The sequence below is a fragment of the Myxocyprinus asiaticus genome, chromosome 41 (assembly GCF_019703515.2).
Source record: "Myxocyprinus asiaticus isolate MX2 ecotype Aquarium Trade chromosome 41, UBuf_Myxa_2, whole genome shotgun sequence".
NCBI classification, from domain to species: domain Eukaryota; kingdom Metazoa; phylum Chordata; class Actinopteri; order Cypriniformes; family Catostomidae; genus Myxocyprinus; species Myxocyprinus asiaticus.
This window is the reverse complement of record NC_059384.1, coordinates 1571503-1593202: the sequence shown is the minus strand read 5'-3', so window position 1 is coordinate 1593202 and position 21700 is coordinate 1571503. Positions and strand designations below refer to the sequence as shown.

General features: G+C 39.2%; 1 protein-coding gene across 1 annotated transcript in view; it reads left to right on the top strand.

Moving 5' to 3' along the window:
• LOC127431936 (sodium channel protein type 4 subunit alpha-like) overlaps window positions 1-21700 on the top strand; it is a 218370-nt gene that overhangs the window by 144311 nt on the left and 52359 nt on the right. The window contains exon 17 of the mRNA XM_051682599.1: window positions 15044-15481. Coding sequence (XP_051538559.1) covers window positions 15044-15481 — 438 coding nt within the window. The remainder of the gene's footprint in view (window positions 1-15043; window positions 15482-21700) is intronic.

Sequence of the window (21700 nt, the reverse complement as noted above, 5' to 3'; positions counted from 1 at the left end):
ACTTGAGTCATAATTCACCATGAATTCAAATAAGCTGCTTATTTCAGGATAATTACAGGATGATTCAGAGCAGGTGACGGGGAGCCACCGTGTTTGTGTGTGTGTGTGTGTGTTTGAGAGAGAGAGAGAGAGAGAGAGAGAGAGAGAGAGAGAGAGAGAGAGAGAGAGAGAGCAGGTTTGTCTCTCTAGTCATATTTTAGCTCTCTCGTCCAGAGCTCTTGGTTTGGTTCCGGCCCTGGCACTTTGTTCACATCTTATTGGTGATAAATTGGTGACTGTTCCTTATCCTCAGGTGAGCTTCACCTGTCCATTGTTCAAGCTGCAACACTAGAACCACAACAAACCAGCATGGCTTCCTTCTGTCCTGTAAACATGACACAGATTTAGCAAAGCAGCACACGTGACTGTCAGTAATAAGCATATTCATTGATGGAAAGCTTTTATTTTCTTGTCCTGAAGTGGGCTTGTCTGTAATGTTAAACAGTAGATCATACATCCTCTCTGGATTTACACTAGCAAAAAAGTACAAAAATTATTAACACGGCACTATGATTATACCATATTTTAATGACCTGGGACTAGGCTATTTTTTATTTACTTGCACTCAAAAAAATATTTTAGCCTATTTTTAAGATTTAAACATTCCAATTTCATTACAAAATTTAATCAAATTGAATTAAGTAATGCTGAACAAAATTAAATAAAAAAATTAAAATATTTTTGTTATTTTTTCATTATTATTAAAGATTACTCAATTCAAATTGATTGAATTTTATTATGAAATTGAATAGTCTCAATCTTATAATTATTTTTTAATTATTAATAAATATAAAATTAAATCATATGTAATAGTGTATATTTATATTTATTATTTATAAATTGTTTTCAGTTCTGTTTTCTCAAATTGTTATGACCATAATACAATTAATTGTAATTTATTGTGTATAATAAATTCTGTACAACAAATTACGTAATAGTTATAATGAAAATCTGAATTAAATTAAAAAGAGTGCAAAAAAAAGAAGCATTTTCACTAATGCTCTCAAAGAATTGGACCCCACAGTATTTCAAAGTACCATAATATTACAAACTGATACCATTACTGTACCTTGGTACTGCCACAATACTTTGTTGTTAGAGTAGCAGCTTACCAAGAACAAAAGCGACATCATATGGGCCAATAACTGACCCAATTAGGTAAATGGGTGGGGCTCAGGTGGAGTTGATTAGGTCACATTTTCACCATGAAACAGGATCAAATGCGGCACGCATGTGTTTTTAACCCCTCTGAACTGAACGCAGATCTGCTGTTGTTGTGATGACGGTGGGTGGGTGGGGGATTCAAGGCCAGAACACAGAGCAACTCATCTCACATATTGAAATGCCACGCTGGTGGCCGAGCCGTGATTTATGTGTCGTCAGGGCCTTGGCTTCCCCGCCGAGAGGGCGGCTCTCATTGTGTTATGAGAATGCACCCATACATCAGTTTATTGTGACTCAAATGAGGCAAAAACCATTGACATACTTTACGAATAATTGGACATCCTGTATTTGTGTACTCCAAAACGAGTTGTCTAGGTGCACTCTCAGTGCGATATGCAAAATATTTCAAATAGACACATCACCACTGACATTTACAACAATATTTTGTTTTATATAAACCATAAGGAGGGACCTGAGCAATATCTAGAGAAAAGGTGAAATGTTAAGCTGATCATAGTTTTGTGACAATATTTGAAACGACACCCAGAAATGTGAGTGAGCGCAATATGGCCAGCATTCTCTTCAAAGAGCCGTAACAACACTGAAATGACACACGATAACCTTCCTAAAATCTCTGCATCTCTCTGGATCAAGCTCAAATTCTGTCTCTGTCACAAGCAATATTCTGTAACCCAAACAAAGTGACCCCATTGACTTTTAAGGCGGACTTTTAACAAATGCTTTTGTGCACTTTGAATCTGATATTTGGCTGCATTTCTGTTCTGACTGCTGCCTTTTTCTGTTTGTTTCTATTTTCTAGCAACTAACTAAACATTAGCCGAATAGATTCCTCTATATTGCCGTTTCAGACAGCATTCAGTCGTGTTTGCTGTACTAGAATATTCCCTCTCATGTACACCAGCTGTACACATGTTTACCCCATTGGTTTCAGTTAATGTGTTAGCTGCAGTCCAGTATTGACGAGCGCTGGGTGAGTTCACTGGACTATGAGCCGGAAGAGCTGATTTTACACTAGTGGAAATATCACATTGATCTGGCCGTGCAGGGTTATGGGTCAGCTGAAGCCTCTTCTGTAAAATACAGCTAACACATCCAGTGTTTGAACTCTGAATGCAAACACACTGATCAATGCAATAGCGATCCAACTGACCAGTGGTGGCTCAGCGGTTAAAGGCTCTGGGATACTGACCAGAAGGTCACTGCCAAGATGCCACTGTTGGGCCCTTGAGCAAGGCTCTCCAGGGGTGTCATATCATGGATGACCCTGCACTCTGACCCCAGCTTAGCTTGGATATGTGAAAACAAAGACATTTCACTGTATATATGAAAATGTATAATGTGTGACAATAATAAAGGCTTTCTTCTTTCTATTTGGAGCTATTCAACCAATATCACAAATTTGTTTTCCCAGAGGTAAATTTAATTATTATTATGGTTTTTTTATTTTATTTACTAAATCAACTTTCTTTTGTATTTTTGTCGGTTAAGTTCTTTTAACCCTTTAAGCTCAGATCCGTGAGGAAAAAAAATCATCAAAATTTTAATAACTACAGTCTTGACCAACACATTATTACAATCAGTAAAAACATTAAACTCATCAAATAGCCATGTGTCATATGTTGTTGGAAAGCTCTCAAAGAGTAGAATACAACCAGCCTATTTTTTTTTTTTTTTTTTTTAGATTTACTCATAGATAAAAATATAGCGAGTAATAACTAAGTATATGTCTTTGAAAATTATGTTGGTGTTGCTTAAATGCTGCATTTTCGCTTATAACTTCATGAAAAATAAACAGAACATAAAATACCATTATTTAGAGGAGGTGATTATCTTTCAAATGAGTCCACACACAAGGTAATCAGATGTATAGATCATTAGATAATCCACATGAAGCACAATGTTACATATGGCCACCAGGAGATGGCGCCAAATACATGACACAGACTCAATGATGACTCAAATGACACAGAATGAAACTCATTCTGTGAAATCTCATTACTAAAATCATGTCTTCATGCTATGCAAACCTTTAGTCATTGTTGTGTCTGCATGTGTAATTAGTTCTTATGTACAATTATTATGTTTTATTTGTTTGGAGAGGCTTTTGGACACATGAAGATGTTTTTGGACACTGTGATAAATAATATTTGTAATGCCGTAAATTTTGATTGCTTTGTCGTATCAACACAACATTTTTCTCAGATGAAGTTGACATGATTAGGAACAAAACAAAAGTTTTTTGGAGCCACCTTACACTCAGAGATACAGGTGCATCTCAATAAATTAGAATGTCGTGGAAAAGTTCATTTATTTCAGTAATTCAACTCAAATTGTGAAACTCGTGTATTAAATAAATTCAATGCACACAGACTGAAGTAGTTTAAGTCTCTGGGTCTTTTAATTGTGATGATTTTGGCTCACATTTAACAAAAACCCACCAATTCACTATCTCAAAAAATTTGAATATGGTGACATGCCAATCAGCTAATCAACTCAAAACACCTGCAAAGGTTTCCTGAGCCTTCAAAATGGTCTCTCAGTTTGGTTCACTAGGCTACACAATCATGGGGAAGACTGCTGATCTGACAGTTGTCCAGAAGACAATCATTGACACCCTTCACAAGGAGGGTAAGCCACAAACATTCATTGCCAAAGAAGCTGGCTGTTCACAGAGTGCTGTATCCAAGCATGTTAACAGAAAGTTCAGTGGAAGGAAATAGTGTGGAAGAAAAAGATGCACAACCAACCGAGAGAACCGCAGCCTTATGATTGTCAAGCAAAATCGATTCAAGAATTTGGGTGAATTTCACAAGGAATGGACTGAGGCTGGGGTCAAGGCATCAAGAGCCACCACACACAGACATGTCAAGGAATTTGGCTACAGTTGTCGTATTCCTCTTGTTAAGCCACTCCTGAACCACAGACAACGTCAAAGGCGTCTTACCTGGGCTAAGGAGAAGAAGAACTGGACTGTTGCCCAGTGGTCCAAAGTCCTCTTTTCAGATGAGAGCAAGTTTTGTATTTCATTTGGAAACCAAGGTCCTAGAGTCTGGAGGAAGGGTGGAGAAGCTCATAGTCCAAGTTGCTTGAAGTCCAGTGTTAAGTTTCCACAGTCTGTGATGATTTGGGGTGCAATGTCATCTGCTGGTGTAGGTCCATTGTGTTTTTTGAAAACCAAAGTCACTGCACCCGTTTACCAAGACATTTTGGAGCACTTCATGCTTCCTTCTGCTGACCAGCTTTTTAAAGATGCTGATTTCATTTTCCAGCAGGATTTGGCACCTGCCCACACTGCCAAAAGCACCAAAAGTTGGTTAAATGACCATGGTGTTGGTGTGCTTGACTGGCCAATAAACTCACCAGACCTGAACCCCATAGAGAATCTATGGGGTATTGTCAAGAGGAAAATGAGAAACAAGAGACAAAAAAATGCAGATGAGCTGAAGGCCACAGTCAAAGAAACCTGGGCTTCCATACCACCTCAGTAGTGCCACAAACTGATCACCTCCATGCCACGCCGAATTGAGGCAGTAATTAAAGCAAAAGGAGCCCCTACCAAGTATTGAGTACATATACAGTAAATGAACATACTTTCCAGAAGGCCAACAATTCACTAAAAATGTTTTTTTATTGGTCTTATGATGTATTCTAATTTTTTGAGATAGTGAATTGGTGGGTTTTTGTTAAATGTGAGCCAAAATCATCACAATTAAAAGAACCAAAGACTTAAACTACTTCAGTCTGTGTGCATTGAATTTATTTAATACACGAGTTTCACAATTTGAGTTGAATTACTGAAATAAATGAACTTTTCCATGACATTCTAATTTATTGAGATGCACCTGTATATAATGCTCATTTTTTATGTGATTTTTCAGCAGTTTCTTAGGCTGAGAGTCATAATCTACATCATTAAAATATTTGAAAAATTTTCTTTACAATCATACCAAACACTTGACCCTCCTTGTTTTTTGTTTTGTTTGTTTTTTTTTTGTCAAGTTTTAAGCCTTTAATTTTGGGTATGCCACTGAAACAGGAAATCTTTAAAAACACCTTCAAAATAAATTTACCATGGTTTTGCTACGTTAACCATATTTTAACCACAATATTTGTTAATACTTGATAACACTTTGATAACACTTTAGTGAAATAGTTGAGGATGTTGCCTCTTACAATGAACATAGCTCATTTGTTTGGAACTTGTGAAGTGATTTTATGTGCAGATGCATTAAGATTTGAAACTTTTACCACTTTTCACCTCACCAGCGACCTCTGGACATCAGTGTTAAACGTAATTATGGAAGTCAGCATGAAGCTTACGAATAATTTACCTTTGACAGTGTTATCAAGTGAACTTAACACAGGCTTGGAAACTATGATCCACAGAGGACATGTAACCAGAGCACTGGGTCACCTATTAGCAGACCAAGTGTGTATTTGTGACGTCTTACCTTAGACACAATGAGAAAGACTTGAGCTGGAAATCAATAGACTAGACTAGACTACTGTATATTGGTTTTATGTTTTGTTTCAGTATAAATCTAACTGTAACTAATCTGTGCTGAAAATGTTCCATGATGTATTTGTTTGGGTGTCCTTGGTGGTTGCTAGGGTATTGCTGTGTGGTTGCTAGGTGGTTCTAGTTACCCACTTTATCATCTGCCATCATTTAGAAAAGCGAAAAAAGTTTACGCTTAAAATGTTTAAGTCTCTGTGTACATAAGTCAGGCATATGAGGTATCATTTGGTGCAATTCTGCATTTATGTTACTTAAAATATCAAAACAACACTTATAAGGCCTCAAAACATTCGCGTTGAAAATGAGCGCCCCCTAGAGCTAATGGGGTATAAATATTTATATGAAAATAAAAGTCCTTCACATAACACATAAATGGACAAGTCATATATCAAACGAAAGCTCTCACTCTCAGTAGCCAAAAACTTTATATTTGCTTTTACCTGAGGGAGTCCTCTAAAAAATTAGCAATTTTTTTACTTGTCTGTGAGCTTGCTTGGCTAAATAATCCAATGTTATATCTTAGATGTCCAGAACAAAATGTGCCATCCAGACGGAAAAGCATACAAAACAAATCATCTAAAAAATATGTTTTCGACTGTTGATGATGAAAAATTACATAACATCACAAAGGATCTCAGCTTCCTAATGACACCTAGATTGAGTTTCTAGTCCACTCAGAGGCTGAGATATTCAATGAAATAATGAGGGTGGTGCTTGAACTGAAAATTAGACTGAATGTCTATGGACGAGCGTTAGAGCGCCACCTACATTTCAGATCTGTATACTGTGATGGAATGTGATAGAGAAAAAAAATATTTTTTCTAGTCCTTTCTGCCATCTAATGGAATAAATTTCAAAGTGAGGTAGAGTGAACAGCACCAGAATTACATATTTACAAAATTAGAAAATATAAAATAAAATAATAATAATAAAAAAAATTCTGTTTATCATAAGATTATAAACACATACAATATTATTTATGAATAATTGGGGTCTGTTTTTTATTTGGGGGGTTCTCTGAAAAATTAGACAAGATTTTTTTGCAATTCGTCCACAGTATGTGTGAATGGTGAGCTTTAAAATTTGAGTATGAAAAATTGCGGGTGGCAACCCAAAACGCACCAGAGTTTAAGGGATTAACTTGACAATGTAAACAAAGAGTTGAGTTGTAACCCGATCCATCTAATTAACAAAAGCATGTGACATCAAACCCCGTCTGTTTGGTGTAGTGAGTTCAAATAACAGATGCGGCTAATCTTAATTACACTAGTGTTAATCACAGAGCTCTGGAGCGATCCAATCGCTTAACTGCCCTCCCCCCCCCACATGACAGATGGGTGTCTGGGGTATAAAAAAAAAAGGCCTTTGGGGAAATAATGGCTTTTTTGGTCACATGTATGCTGTGTCTTAGCAACCTACAAGAACATCCTATCAACCACATAGCAACGTACTAAAAACCACTCCGAATGCAGAGCAATGCAGAAGAATAATTATGAAAACCTTAGAAACCACATAACAGTGCCCTAGTGACCACCAAGTACACCATAGCAACCACATAGCAATGTGCTTAAAACCACTCAGAACACATAGCAACATGGTTAAAATCACTCTGAACACATTAGAAGCCACATAGCAACTAGAACCCATGTAGCAATGCCCTAGAAACCTACAAGAACACCTTAGAACCCACATAGCAACACCCTAGCAACAGACCAGAACACCCTAGCCACCATACTGCAGGTATGCACTAAAAACCACTCAGAACTACTTAATAATTACACAGCAACACACTAAAAATCCCTCTGAACACCTTAGAAACTGCTTAGCAATGCCCTAGCAACCTACAATAACACCCTAGCAACCACATAGCAATGCACTGAAAACCATTCAAAACTCCTTAACAACTGCATAGTGACATGATAAAAATCACTCTGAACACCTTAGAAACCACTTAGCAATGCCCTAGAAAGCTACAAGAACACCAGAGCACCAACATAGCAATGCACCAAAAACCACAGAACACATAGCAACACCTTAGAAATCACATAGAAATGCCCTAGAAACCACCCAGAACACCTTAACAATTGCATAGAATCCACTAGCAACCTAGCAATGCACCAAAAACCAACCAGAACACATAGCAATTTGGTAAAAATAAATGTGAACACCTTAGAAACCACATAGCAATGCCATAGCAACTGCCCAGATCATCCTAGCAACCACATACTGTAGGAACTACTAATAACTACTTAACAATTGCATAGCAACACACTAAAAATCACTCTGAACACTGCTTAGCAATGCCCTAGCAACCTACAAGAACACCCTAGCATCCACATAGCAATGCATCAAAAACCACAGAACACATAGCAACACCCTAGCAGTCTACATGTACACTCTATCAACCACATAGCAATGCATCAAAAACCACTCAGAACACATAGCAACACACTAAAAATCACTCTGAACACCTAAGCAAAGGAATGGCAACGCCCTAGCAACCACCCAGTACATCCTAGCAACCACATGGCAACTCAGAACACTTTAACAATTGCATAGTAACATGCTAAAAATTACTCTGGACACCTTAGAAACCGAATGGCAATGACTTAACAATCTACAGTACAATAGCACCATAGCAAACGCATAGCAATGCACTAAAAACGAAATAGTAGCAATTCCCTAGCAACCTACAAGAACCCCCTAGCAACATCGCAATGCACTAAAAACCACTCAAAACACATAGCAATGCAGTAAAAATAACTGTGAACATCTTAGAAAGCACATAGCCAGTGGCGGATTTAGGCATGGGTGACATGGGCAGCGGACCCATCCCATCCAAATTTTGCGCGTGGGGGGGTTCGCCCAGGGCGCCAAACAAGCTAGAACCACCACTGCACATAGCAACACCCTAGCAACCACCTAGAACATCCTAGCAACGACATAGCAGCGCGCTAAAAACCACTCAGAACTCCTTCACAATTGCATAGTTACATGTTAAAAATGACTCTGAACACCTTAGAAACCGAATGGCAATGTCCTAGCAACCTACAATAGCATGATAGCAAATGCATAGCAATGACCTAAAAAACACTCAGAACTTAACAATTGCATAGCAACATGAAAAACCTTAGAAACCTCATAGCAATGCTCAGGAAAACACCTAAAACATCTTAGCAACCGTATAGCAACTGACAACTCACAACACCCCAACATTGTGACAGCGAGTTTTGCACGAGCAAATACCACTCACTTTTTCTTCAAAAATGACTCAAATCTAGTTACCTTACATGTGTTTTTACAGGTATCCACAACAACAACAACTTTGAAGGTATTTATCAGAGTTGATGTTAATTTGATTCTCTTATTAACATTTGAGCGATACAACGTCATTATTGTGTATAAAAGCACGTTTGATATTTTTGACTCTGGTTGACTCTGCACCAGGGCAACAGCACTAACCTCTTAGAAAACGAGCCGAACAATGTGACACCATGTGAGAGTGCATGTGACCCTAGAACTGACTTTCGTGCAGGTGACAAAACAATGTGCTGCTATGGCAACCGTTTTGGCCCATGGATACCTGATAGGGCACCTGCCTCTACTTTCTAAGCAGGAGAAAAGTGTTCTCGCATTCACACGCATGTTTGGATTTTCAAATAGGTGATGCAATTATCATTCATTTGAATTGTGATTTATTCTAACCAGGTTAACAGGTTTATTCTGGCCTTCAATCTTAGTCTGTATGTTAGGATGTGAGTGTTTACTTAGCTCTTACTCTTTGAATGGCAGGCGTGCATAATAATCTCTGCATGTGCTGCAAATAACATACTACCATATTACTCATACTATTTCTGTAGTATGCACTATGTATAAAGAGCACAGTGTGTGTAATCTATAATGTTTATAATGTGTATAATGTGCTCTGTTGTATACTACACATTTTGGCCAATGTAAATCATTCAGGTATTTCATGCTAACAGAGAATTTGCACAATGTACACAGTATACATACTGTATACTACAGAAATGGTAGTATATCTAGGGGGACCAGAAAATCAGAGACTTGGGGGTGGGCTTTTCTGACTTGGGCCAGTGAGTAACCACCTAGGCATGCCATAGCAACCACCCAGATAACCCTAGCAACTGCATAGCAATACACTAAAAACCACGCAGAACACCTTAGCAACTGCATAGCAACGCCACAGCAATTATCCGGAACACCTTAGCAACCACATAGCTTTACAATTAATATCACACTCAGAACACCTTAGCAACTGCATAACAACACCTTAGCAACTATGTAGCAACGCCAGAGCAACTATCCAGAATAGCTACACACACACACACACACACGAAAGAAAAAAAAAACTCAAAACTCTCAGGAAGGATGAGACCAAAGATCCAAGTGTGGAGAACAATGATCAGTTTATTTAACAAACACAGCTAGGCTAGTAAAGCTTTGAGAGGGGAACCCTGCACCGACTGCAGCTGGAGATGGATGGTGTGTTCGTAGGCTTGTGTGCGTAGTGGAAGTGTAACGTAGATCCTTGTGGAATCCTCTGTGGAGTAGTATGTTCATAGGCTTGTGTGTGTAGTGGTCGTGTGTGGAGCAGATCCAGTGCAGTGAAGTATCGCTGAGGGGAACTCAGGAGAAGCATCATGAGAGGCGAGGCAACAGACTAGAAGGTAACCACAATCCCGGCGCGCACAGTGCAGACTGGCAACCAATACACAGACAGGGTTGGGAGGGTTACTTTTGAAATGTTTTCCACTACAGATTACAGAATACATGCTGTAAAATGTAATTTGTAACGTATTCCATTAGATTACTCAAGGTCAGTAATGTAATCTAAATACTTTGGATTACTTCTTCAGCACTGGTAGATTTTTTCACTTGTTTTGACTATAAAAACTCTGCCAGTACAGTAAGACAAAATACACGTTAAAAATACATTCTCTGAAAAACCTAGATATCTTATGCAGTGTTGTTTCTAAAACAAGATAAATCAAATTGATTTTGTTTTAAGGATTTTTAGATATTTTTACAGGAAAACAATAAAAAAATTATTATCAAGAATATGATTTTTGCCCTAATATCAAAGGTCTTACAACGTGAATTTTCTTGATAAAAAAATATGATCGTGCCTGGTAACATGTGCATGTAATATGGCTAGCAATAGCATTTTAGCTTTGTGTAAAGCTGGCAATTTACACAAGGTTTATTTCTATTTCTTCTGCTCCAAATTCTGCTTCGTAATCCCTTTACATGTATTCCGTTACTCCCCAACTCTGTACACAGAACAGGATACTAGGGCAGAGGGAGAGAGTGGTAAGTAACAGTAACAACAATCAAACAACGAACACAAAACAGAGTGAGGTAGATATAGCCAGGGACTTAATGGCGATCAGGTGCCGCTCGCTCCAGCGAGCTGGAATGACCAGCGTTACTATAGAAACAATCAAGGATCCCATGGCGATGCTGATTACGTGAGCCAGCGACACCTGAATCAATAGAGAGAACACATAACCACAAACTGAAACAAACCAGCGAACTCACCGAAACCGTGACACAAAACACTTTAGCAACCTCATAGCTACAGTACACACTAAAAACCACTCAGAACACCTTAGCAACTGCATAGCAATGCCACAGCAACTGTACAGAACACCTTGGCAACTGCATAGCTACACACACACACACACACACACACACACAAAAACACTCAAAACACCTTAGCAACCGCATAGCTACTGTGCACACTAAAAATCACGCAGAACACCTTAACAGCTACATAGCAATGCCACAGCAACCGTACAGAACTCCTTGGCAACTGCATAGTTACAGTGCACGCTAAAAACCACTCAGAACACCTTAGCAACTGCATAGCAACGCCACAGCAACCATACAGAACTCCTTGGCAGCTGCATAGCTACACACTAAAACCCACTTAGACCACATTAGCAACCGCATTGCTACAGTACACACTAAAAACCACTCAGAACACCTTAGCAACTGCATAGCAATGCCACAGCAACCTTACAGAACACCTTAGCAACTGCATAGCTACACACTAAAAAAACACTCAAAACACCTTAGCAGCCACATAGCTACAGTAAACACTAAAAACCACTCAGAACACCTTGGCAACTGCATAGCTACACACACACACACACACACATAAAAACACTCAAAACACCTTAGCAACCGCATAGCTACAGTGCACATTAAAAACCACCCAGAACACCTTAGCAACTGCATAGCAACACCACAGCAACCATACAGAACACCTTGGCAACTGCACAGCTACACACTAAAACCCACTTAGACCACCTTAGCAACCGCATTGCTACAGTACACACTAAAAACCACTCAGAACACCTTAGCAACTGCATAGCAATGCCACAGCAACCGTTCAGAACACCTTGGCAACTGCATAGCTACACACACACACACACATAAAAACACTCAAAACACCTTAGCAACCGCATAGCTACAGTGCACATTAAAAACCACCCAGAACACCTTGGCAACTGCATAGCAACACCACAGCAACCATACAGAACACCTTGGCAACTGCATAGCTACACACTAAAACCCACTTAGACCACCTTAGCAACCGCATTGCTACAGTACACACTAAAAACCACTCAGAACACCTTAGCAACTGCATAGCAATGCCACAGCAACCATACAGAACTCCTTGGCAGCTGCATAGCTACACACTAAAACCCACTTAGACAACATTAGCAACCGCATAGCTACAGTGCACATTAAAAACCACCCAGAACACCTTAGCAACTGCATAGCAACACCACAGCAACCATACAGAACACCTTGGCAACTGCATAGCTACACACTAAAACCCACTTAGACCACCTTAGCAACCGCATTGCTACAGTACACACTAAAAATCACTCAGAACACCTTAGCAACTACATAGCTAGACACTAAAAAAACACTCAAAACACCTTAGCAACCGCATAGCTACAGTAAACACTAAAAAACACTCAGAACACCTTAGCAACTACATATCAACGCAACAGCAACCATACAGAACACCTTGGCAACTGCATAGCTACACACTAAAACCCACTTAGACCACATTAGCAACCGCACAGCTACAGTACGCACTAAAAAACACTCAGAACACCTTAGCAACTGCATAGCAATGCAACACCAACCATACAGAACACCTTGGCAACTGCATAGCTACACACTAAAAACCAGTTAGTCCACCTTAGCAACCGCATAGTTAGAGTATACATAAAACACCACTCAGAACACCTTAGCAACTGCAAAGCAAAGCCACAGCAACTCTTTGGAACACCCTAGCAACCTCATAGCTACACACTAAAAACCACTCAACACAAGTCTTTTGTTGTTTTACTGTCCATGATCTTTAACAGAATACTAATATTATTTAGTGACTTGCCTTTTCTGTTTAATATTACAAAAAGCGTTTAATGTGAAATCTGTGAATGAAACACTTTGTAAATGGTTGTTTGTGAAAAGTCTCGCATAAATATTGTGTTTCACACATTTAATTGGACTGTCTTGGGGAAGGGAATTCCAAGTGTTATTTTTAATATTTTACTTTCATTCATGAACTGCAACTGAGCAATTATTCAGAGGAAATTGCAGCTGCTCGCAAAGCTACAGTTGATTATCAAAGTACCGGCACTCCGCACTCGCTGTGCGTGTCTAATCAAAGCGTGCTACACTGCTTCCACACACACACACACACACACACACACACACACACACACACACACAGTTGTCCATTAAACAGGGCCCTGTCGACCCCCTCTGAGTGTGTAGGCGGTGGATGTGACATTTAAAACCAGTTCCACATCTCACCTGCTGGTTACAGGCCTCACACAGCGTCTGCTGCTAAAGCTGCAACAAAAACGCCCTGTGTCACTGTACATGGGTACCAGCAGCAGCACCACGAGACCTTTAAACCAGAACTACATCTTGGATCTGTCTGTGAATGGTTGTTCACAGGACATGTGTGGTATCAAACAAGCAACTTCATGCACTGGCCTACACAAAGTTAAAGAGAAGATTGATGTTTGGGAACTGACTTACTGTGTCCATTGTGTCCTATGGTGTTGTACATACGACTCAACTGGTTAAATGAATGTCTTCTAAGTGAAACAATGACTTTTGGTGCAAAAAAGATCAATATTTAAGTACTTTTTAACTAAATTAATGCTTCCGGTCAGCAGCAGTACACGCATGCACGAGAGGGTGGCGTTCACACGGTCTTTCGTTGGATGTATTCACGTTGGAATGTTCATATGTAATCTCAAGTGTTTCTCTCGGTTGAGACATCCAGGATGAGCACAGAAATCAGAAAACCACTCTTCCGGGTGTGTCGCATGTGCGTCAGTTTTCGCGTGAACATGTCAACATGATTACGTCACACATGCTTACTGCTGCTGACTGGAAGCAATGATTTATAGTTCAAAAGTACTTAAATATTTATCTTTTTCGCACCAAAAGCGATCATTTCGCTTCAGAAGACATTAACCAATGGAGTCGTATGGATGACGTTTATGCTGACTGTCTGTTCTTTTTGGAGCTTCAAAGGTCGGATCACCATCCACTTGCATTTTAAGGTCAGCAGCAGTACGCACGTGTGACGTGATTGCGTCATTGTTGACATGTTCATGTAAGAACTGACACACGTGTGACACACCCAGAAGAGCGGTTCTGTTTACAACTGTGGAGGAGGAATGCTGCACCGAAGCTTCGTTGGCTTTATCTGTGCTGCGTTTGTGTGCTCATCCTGGATGTCTCAACCGAGAAAAAAAAATGTAGATTACGTACATGCCAACACAAATATGTCACACTAGACCACGTGAATTCCGTCCTCTCATGAATGCACAAAAGGCTGCTGACCGGAAGCGATGATTTATAATTAAAAAGTACTTAAATGTTGATCTTTTTCGCACCAAAAACAATCGTTTAGCTTTATAAGATGTTAATTTAACCAGTGGAGTCATATGGATGACGTTTATACTGACGGTCTGTTCTTTTTGGAGCTTCAAAGGTCAGATCACCATCCACTTGCATTTTGGATCTACTGAGATAAGATATTTTTTCTATTTTACTTCAAATGTGTTCTGCAGAAGAAAAAGTCTTACACATCTGGGATGGCATGAGTAAATGAAGAGAGAATTTTCATTTTTGGGTGAAATAAATCTAAGAGTAAGTCATGACATATCAAGATTGTTCAAGACAGCTATTGCTAGTCTCTAATGTTGTCTCTAATGGTCTTCACTCTCTCCTCAGGTCTTGAATCTCTTCTTGGCTTTGCTCCTGAGCTCCTTCAGCGCGGACAACCTGTCGGCTCCGGACGAAGATGGCGAGATGAACAACCTGCAGATCGCCATCGCGCGGATCCAGCGGGGCATTCTGTGGCTACGGCAGGCCCTCTGCGACTTCTTCAACGGGAACTTCAAGCGTCGCCGTCAGCAGACTAAGGAGGCCAAAGCCATGATGAAACTCAAGCAGCGCAGCCAGCAGGCATACTTGGCGGAGGGCAACGGGACCGCCATAGTCATCGAGCGCGGTGGTGAAGAAGACAGCTACATGACCAACCCCAACCTGACCATCAGCGTTCCCATTGCGCCCGGAGAGTCCGATGTGGAGTTCCCCGAGGAAGAAGAGGAGAAGGAGGAGGACGATGCAAGCGAGAGCTCAGAGGAGGAGATAGAGGAAACAAAGCCGGTGAGTGACACGGTGATGTCATAACTACGTAGCAAAGCTGTTTTAGACCTAGTCTCGTGGGACACGCATCACCCGCATACATGAACGTTCTCGTTTATCTCATTTGTTTGACTGGCCCAAAAGTACACAACCTGTATGCTACCATATTTGCTCATGGGCCATAAATGCCGAGTGTCTAATCACTTTGGAGCCACAGGAATATTACATCATGATAACGCTGATGGCACCACAAGAAGTCGCACAGCCAAACCTTGACAACTTGGTTTCGTGATATCAAATCTTCGAAAGATACTCAGACTTTTGTTTGAGGCACTTAGTAGCGAGTAACTGTTATATCCTCATCCACAACTGCATATTTCGGTCAGAGTTTGTTTTGAGTTTATATATATACTCATCTTGGTCAGACGCCCTCTTAAAGTCAAAGTGGGCGGTTCTTTACCATAACAGGCTATAAAGTGGACCAGACTTTATGCCGACAGTCAAAAGTCTGTCTACGTGAGACTCATTAATGTTTAATGAGTGATTGTATGCTTAACAGCACAATAATGCAGCTGCATTAACTGAATTGTTTACGTCAATGGGCCTAAACTAAATATATCCAGTTACCTAAACGATTGTCACATGATCAGTGCTGTAACATGCTCTTCGGATCAGCTGCGCGAGGATAAAGCAATAATACCACACAAGGCCTGGCGCAATTAACATTGGGCTATTACCATGGAAAGCAGGTGGAAAAGATGTTTGTGAAGATTTTCAAACAATCATGATAGCATTAAAGGTGCTGTAAGTGATTTTAGCCATTCTACTTCCACATCCCTTCTTTCCAAAGACCGACATTGTGCAGAAACAGTTGTTAAAAACAACAGCAGCAAAATAGCGCCCTCAACTGTTATGAACAACATGGCATAAAAATGGCATTAAGCCTCAATTATTTACTGCAACTACAATAATATGAGAACGTGCCAAATGATTGACAGGTCGAAAGCGTCAGAGACCACGGCCCACGGACATATTTTTATTTGCTGGTTACGAAGTCTAGTGCTGTCACAGAGACCGGTGAGATATCTCAGGACAATTATTCAGTAATAATTCTGCGATCGGCTAATGAGTGGTGTCTTGTTGTACCAACACAAAGAGGCACCAAAACACGTTTCCGGACCGAAAATTATATATATTCTTGTTGCACTCTAATCTGTCTTGGATACTACTATTCTGATGCTAGTGAAGCTTTGTAATGTGCACTTTTCGTACCACTGTCTCCTTAAGAGATTATTCCTCTTTTGGATAAAAGCGTCTGCCAAATTAATAAATGTAAATGTAATATCTTTCAGGGAGTAGAACAATTTCTTGCATGCATTTCCATGAAAAAATCGCTTACAGCACCTTTAGTTTATCAAATGATGATCAAATGATGGAAAGGAGTGTAATTTAGCACATATCCAGATATGTGGTGTAGTTTTATTTAAATGTATTTTTTGTCCACCCCTGGAGTCGCGAGTTTGAATCCAGGGCGTGCTGAGTGACTCCAGCCAGGTCTCCTAAGCAACCAAATTGGCCCGGTTGCTAGGGAGGGTAGAGTCACATGGGGTAACCTCCTCGTGGTCGTGATTAGTGGTTCTCGCTCTCAATGGGGCGTGTGGTAAGTTGTGTGTGGATTGCGGAGAGTAGCATGAGCCTCCACATGCTGTGAGTCTCCGCGGTGTCATGCACAACGAGTCACGTGATAAGATGCACGGATTGACGGTCTCAGAAGCGGAGGCAACTGAGACTTGTCCTCCGCCACCCGGATTGAGGTGAGTAACCGCACCACAACGAGGACCTACTAAGTAGTGGGAATTGGGCATTCCAAATTGGGAGAAAAGGGGATAACATTTTTAAACATTTTTTTTTTTTTACATAAAATAAATAAAACAATTTTATAGACAATTCAAGTGGTTGGATCACAGTAGTGGAGTGATGCTCTACAGTCCCAGTAAAGTATGACAGATTGTGGAAGTCTGTCTGTGGGATGATGTGATGCTCATTTTTCGTGCGGATCTAAGTTATTCAAACGCATGTTAAAAATGCGATTACTTGAAAACATCTCTAACATGATGAACATGTTTTTCAAATTTGTTTCTGGGGTTTAAAGTAAAAAATGTCTATGTGGTGTAACTGTCCAGAAACGGTAAAAAAAAATAAAAATCAATAAAAGATGTAATTCATGAAAAAGGAAAGCACGTATTTTAGAATAATCTTTTATTATTTCTTTAAAAAAATAAAATAAAAAATAAGCAGTTTAGTTTTAGTTTAAATATCATAAACATATAGTAATAAAAATCATTTTGACATTTTTATGAAAACGCACATTTTGTCCAGGTCAAATGGAGTAACAATCAGAAAACTTCTTTATATTCGTGACTCAAAAATGAACAGAGTAAATATACAAATTTGTTTTGAAATGAATGATTAAGTTGTGTACACTCAGCTGCATTCAAGGTGCAAGAAATGTATTTTTAACCCTTTTACTTGGTGGTTGCACCACTTGACATTTTTTAATCCATTTAATCCACACATTTTTTTAATTTATTTTTTTTTAGAAAATTATATATAATTATTTTTTTTTTAATTATGAAACCAACATCGACAAAAAGATTAAATTTTTTATGATCTTGACGAGTTTTAAACAAGATCTTTAAATTATTTGTTTCATTTGTATCTTCTCGGACGACCTTGTTGTGCGTTTTTGCATCGTTACATGATTTGCATAATTCTGTGCTGAGTGTTTTCTCTGTCTATCTCTCTTTCGGTCTCTGCCTGTGTCTCTATCCTCAGCCGGTCAGACTGGGCCATGCATGTAGAGGCTAATAATTAGCTCTCAGACATGTGGGAGCTCACGCTACATGAGTGGCAATTCTGAATGCCCCCTCAGAAAAGCTATTTTTTCCTCCGTTGTGTTGCGTCTTCCTCCAGAGACACTTTGCTTAGAGTAGACACCACAAAAAATTGTCAGGTGTATATTTCGTACACGCTGTGATTTATTTGACTGTTTTCCGACTGCATTGTCAACATATTTACATGAGGCCATATTGACCAGCCAGAGTGCAATATGGAATCAGTGCCTAGAGGTTATCTAGTGATACAACCGTTATCTCTAACACACACCCTGCGGTTCAGCATGCATATGCTTTAAATCAACATCGGATGCTGCTTTGTCGAACTGCAGTGTTATTTGGAAGTACTTTGCATGAAATATGATATATTATAACATAAAATGCATCTCTCACACACAATCGGTGTTGGCGAGTAACTAACTAAAAGTAGCAACTTGACTAACTTAACAAAATTTGTATGTAGCATGAGAGTAGTAACATGCTACTTTTTTTTCCAAACAACAGCGTGTTACGGGACACTGCTAAAGACAGGTGTAAATGGGGTCCAAAAGGTTTAGACGTTTGTCATTGGGAGGTGGTCGAAAGTGGTTGAAAATGCATGTGACCTCATTGGGCTTGTAGTGCAAATGCTCATCTGTTCAATTGCGTTCAGCAGCGAAGCACCGCCTACTAACCTGTCAATCAGCTGCTGCGCTAAAACAGGCCGGTATCACGTGGATTTGAAAACAAGTGAATACAAGATCATGCAGTGACAAAGATGAGAAGCACACACATCTGAAGCTCAGTTAATACAGGTACTCCACTAAAATAACTGAGAATTCTGTTCTAAACATCATGTTTGTGCTTAGATTAAATACAGGTATGGTACGCTGGTTTTTAGCGCCTTTGTTTACATTTTTTTAACATTTTTGAGCATTTTTATCAAGCATGACATAATTTATGTATGTTGTCATGAAACCAGAGATCATCCCCTCAAAATCCGAACACAAGTGGTCAAAAGAGATGCATATTACGATCAGGTGTAAACGGTGATATGTCTCGCATCTTAATGCCAGCTGGAAACAGGGCCTTAGTGATTCATTTTAGTGAAGCTGTTTGTTCAGACGCTTCATTGGGTCACGCATTGAGTTTGTTTTTGTAGCGATAAAGAAATTACATTATAATGTTTTTTATTATAATTATACATTATAAGTTAATATTTAGTTCAATGCTGCTGTTCTTCACTGTTTTTAACTCAAAATTGTTTTTTCACTGACAAATAAGGTTATCCGAGGTGATAAAATTGAGAAATATTAATAAAAAGAAATCTAGTTTATCTGTCATGTTCATCACAGAAGAGTTGTTCATGTTATTTTTGGTGTGAATTGCATGTGTAATGTATTTTTGAATAATTTAATAGATCAATTAGAGTCTGTTTTTCTCCATCAATGGATTTCCCAACATGCACCCTGCTGGCAGATTTAGGGTGTGTTTGGCATCAGCAGTGTATTCCCTCATGCACACGCCCCATGTGAGAGGTTATGTAAGCAGACAGGAACACCTGTCTGCTTACAAGAGTCATGTTGATCAGGGAGTCCAGAAACCGAGTGGTTAAAATAAGTGTTCAATATAAAGACAGAAATAATTATTTGTCTCTTTTGCATGCATTCGTAAAACAAACATATCTACATTTTTATATTACCTGAAGAAAATGTGAGTGGTGAAAATGCCAGAGTGTTGCTATGCAGTTGCAAAGGTGTTTTGTGTGGTATTAGCATGTTGCTATGCCATTGCTTGTGGCGCTGCTTATGCGTTTACATGTGCATGTATGCATTTGACAGACGCTTTAATCCAAATAGACTTACTGTGCATACAAGGTTCACATTTGATCAATGTGTATTCCCTGTGCAGTTACAGAGGTATTCAGAGTGGTTTTTTAGCACATTGCTATGGAGTTGCTAGGGGTTCTGAGAGGTTGCTAGGGCATTGCTAGGTGGTTTCCAGGGTGGTTCCTTACTGGCTCATGTCTCCCTCAAGTCTCTATAATCTGAGTAGGGTTGCACCAACTGTACATAAGGTCTCATTTAAGTTGGGACGTAAAGTTCAAACAAAAGCTAATCCAGCTAACAGGGAACATTCTCTCAACATTATGAACAAACGTTATTTCAGTAACGTTAACAGAACATTCTTTCAACGTTAACATTTTCGCATGAAGTTGTTTTTTCATACATTTTTAGTAGAACGTTCTTTAAACGTTACTACATTGTTAAAAAAAAATCTACAAATTTCAAACGTTTCTAGAACATTCCTATAACCAAGAAAAAACGTTCTTAAAACATTTTAAAAATTGGACGTTTTAAATGTCCCCAAAACTTTCGAATTATGTTTTAATAACTTAATGGTAATGTTAGGAAAACATCCTTATGACATAAAATTGTTAGCTGTTAACTAAGACAGTTTTGGTTGCACCACCATTTCTTAATGCAAGAGTTAGCTAGTAGCCTGTAGTCGCATAATATGGCATTTACCTTTATTGATTCAATAAGCCACCTTCAAATTTGTAAACAGAAGTGATGAAAAGACATTAATTTTAGTGTTACTGTAACTTGTACGGTATATGTTCTAGCCTTTTTTTGTCTCACTTGACTGTCACCGGTAATAGATTACATTACTATTTGATTATGATAAATTACAAAAATATGTAGTAATAGATCAGGTGGGGTTTATTCGGGGCTGTAGCTCTTCTGATAACATTAGGCGTTTCATCAATATCATGTGGTCAGTAGCGAATGATCAGTCTCCGGTCGCTGCCATCTCACTTGACGCTGAAAAGGCGTTTGATATGGTAAAATGGGATTATCTTTTTAAGATTTTGGAAATGTATGGGTTCAGGAGTACATTTATTGGTTGGATTAAGTTACTTTATAAACATACTGTAGCAGCGATACAAACAAATGGATTAATTTCAGATTATTTTACTCTGGATAGGGGCACTTGGCAGGGTTGCCCTCTTTCCCCATTATTGTGCTGTCTTGCCCTGGAACCATTAGCAACCGCGGAGTGATTGCGGGAGGTGTGATGCATAAGCTTTTGCTTTACGCAGATGATATTTTATTATTAGTCTCCGACCCCACTAGATCTATGCCTTGCCTCCACAGAATTATTACTTCCTTTTCCAAGTGCTCAGGATACAATGTCAATTGGTCTAAATCCGAAGCTTTGGCTTTGATAACGTATTGTCCAGTAACGGCTTTCCAGCCGGTCGCCTTCCAGTGGCCCAAACAGGGCATTAAATATTTGGGAATTTTATTCCCATCAAATTTGCCTGATTTAGAGTTAATTTTGATCCCTTAATAAAAAGGTTTTC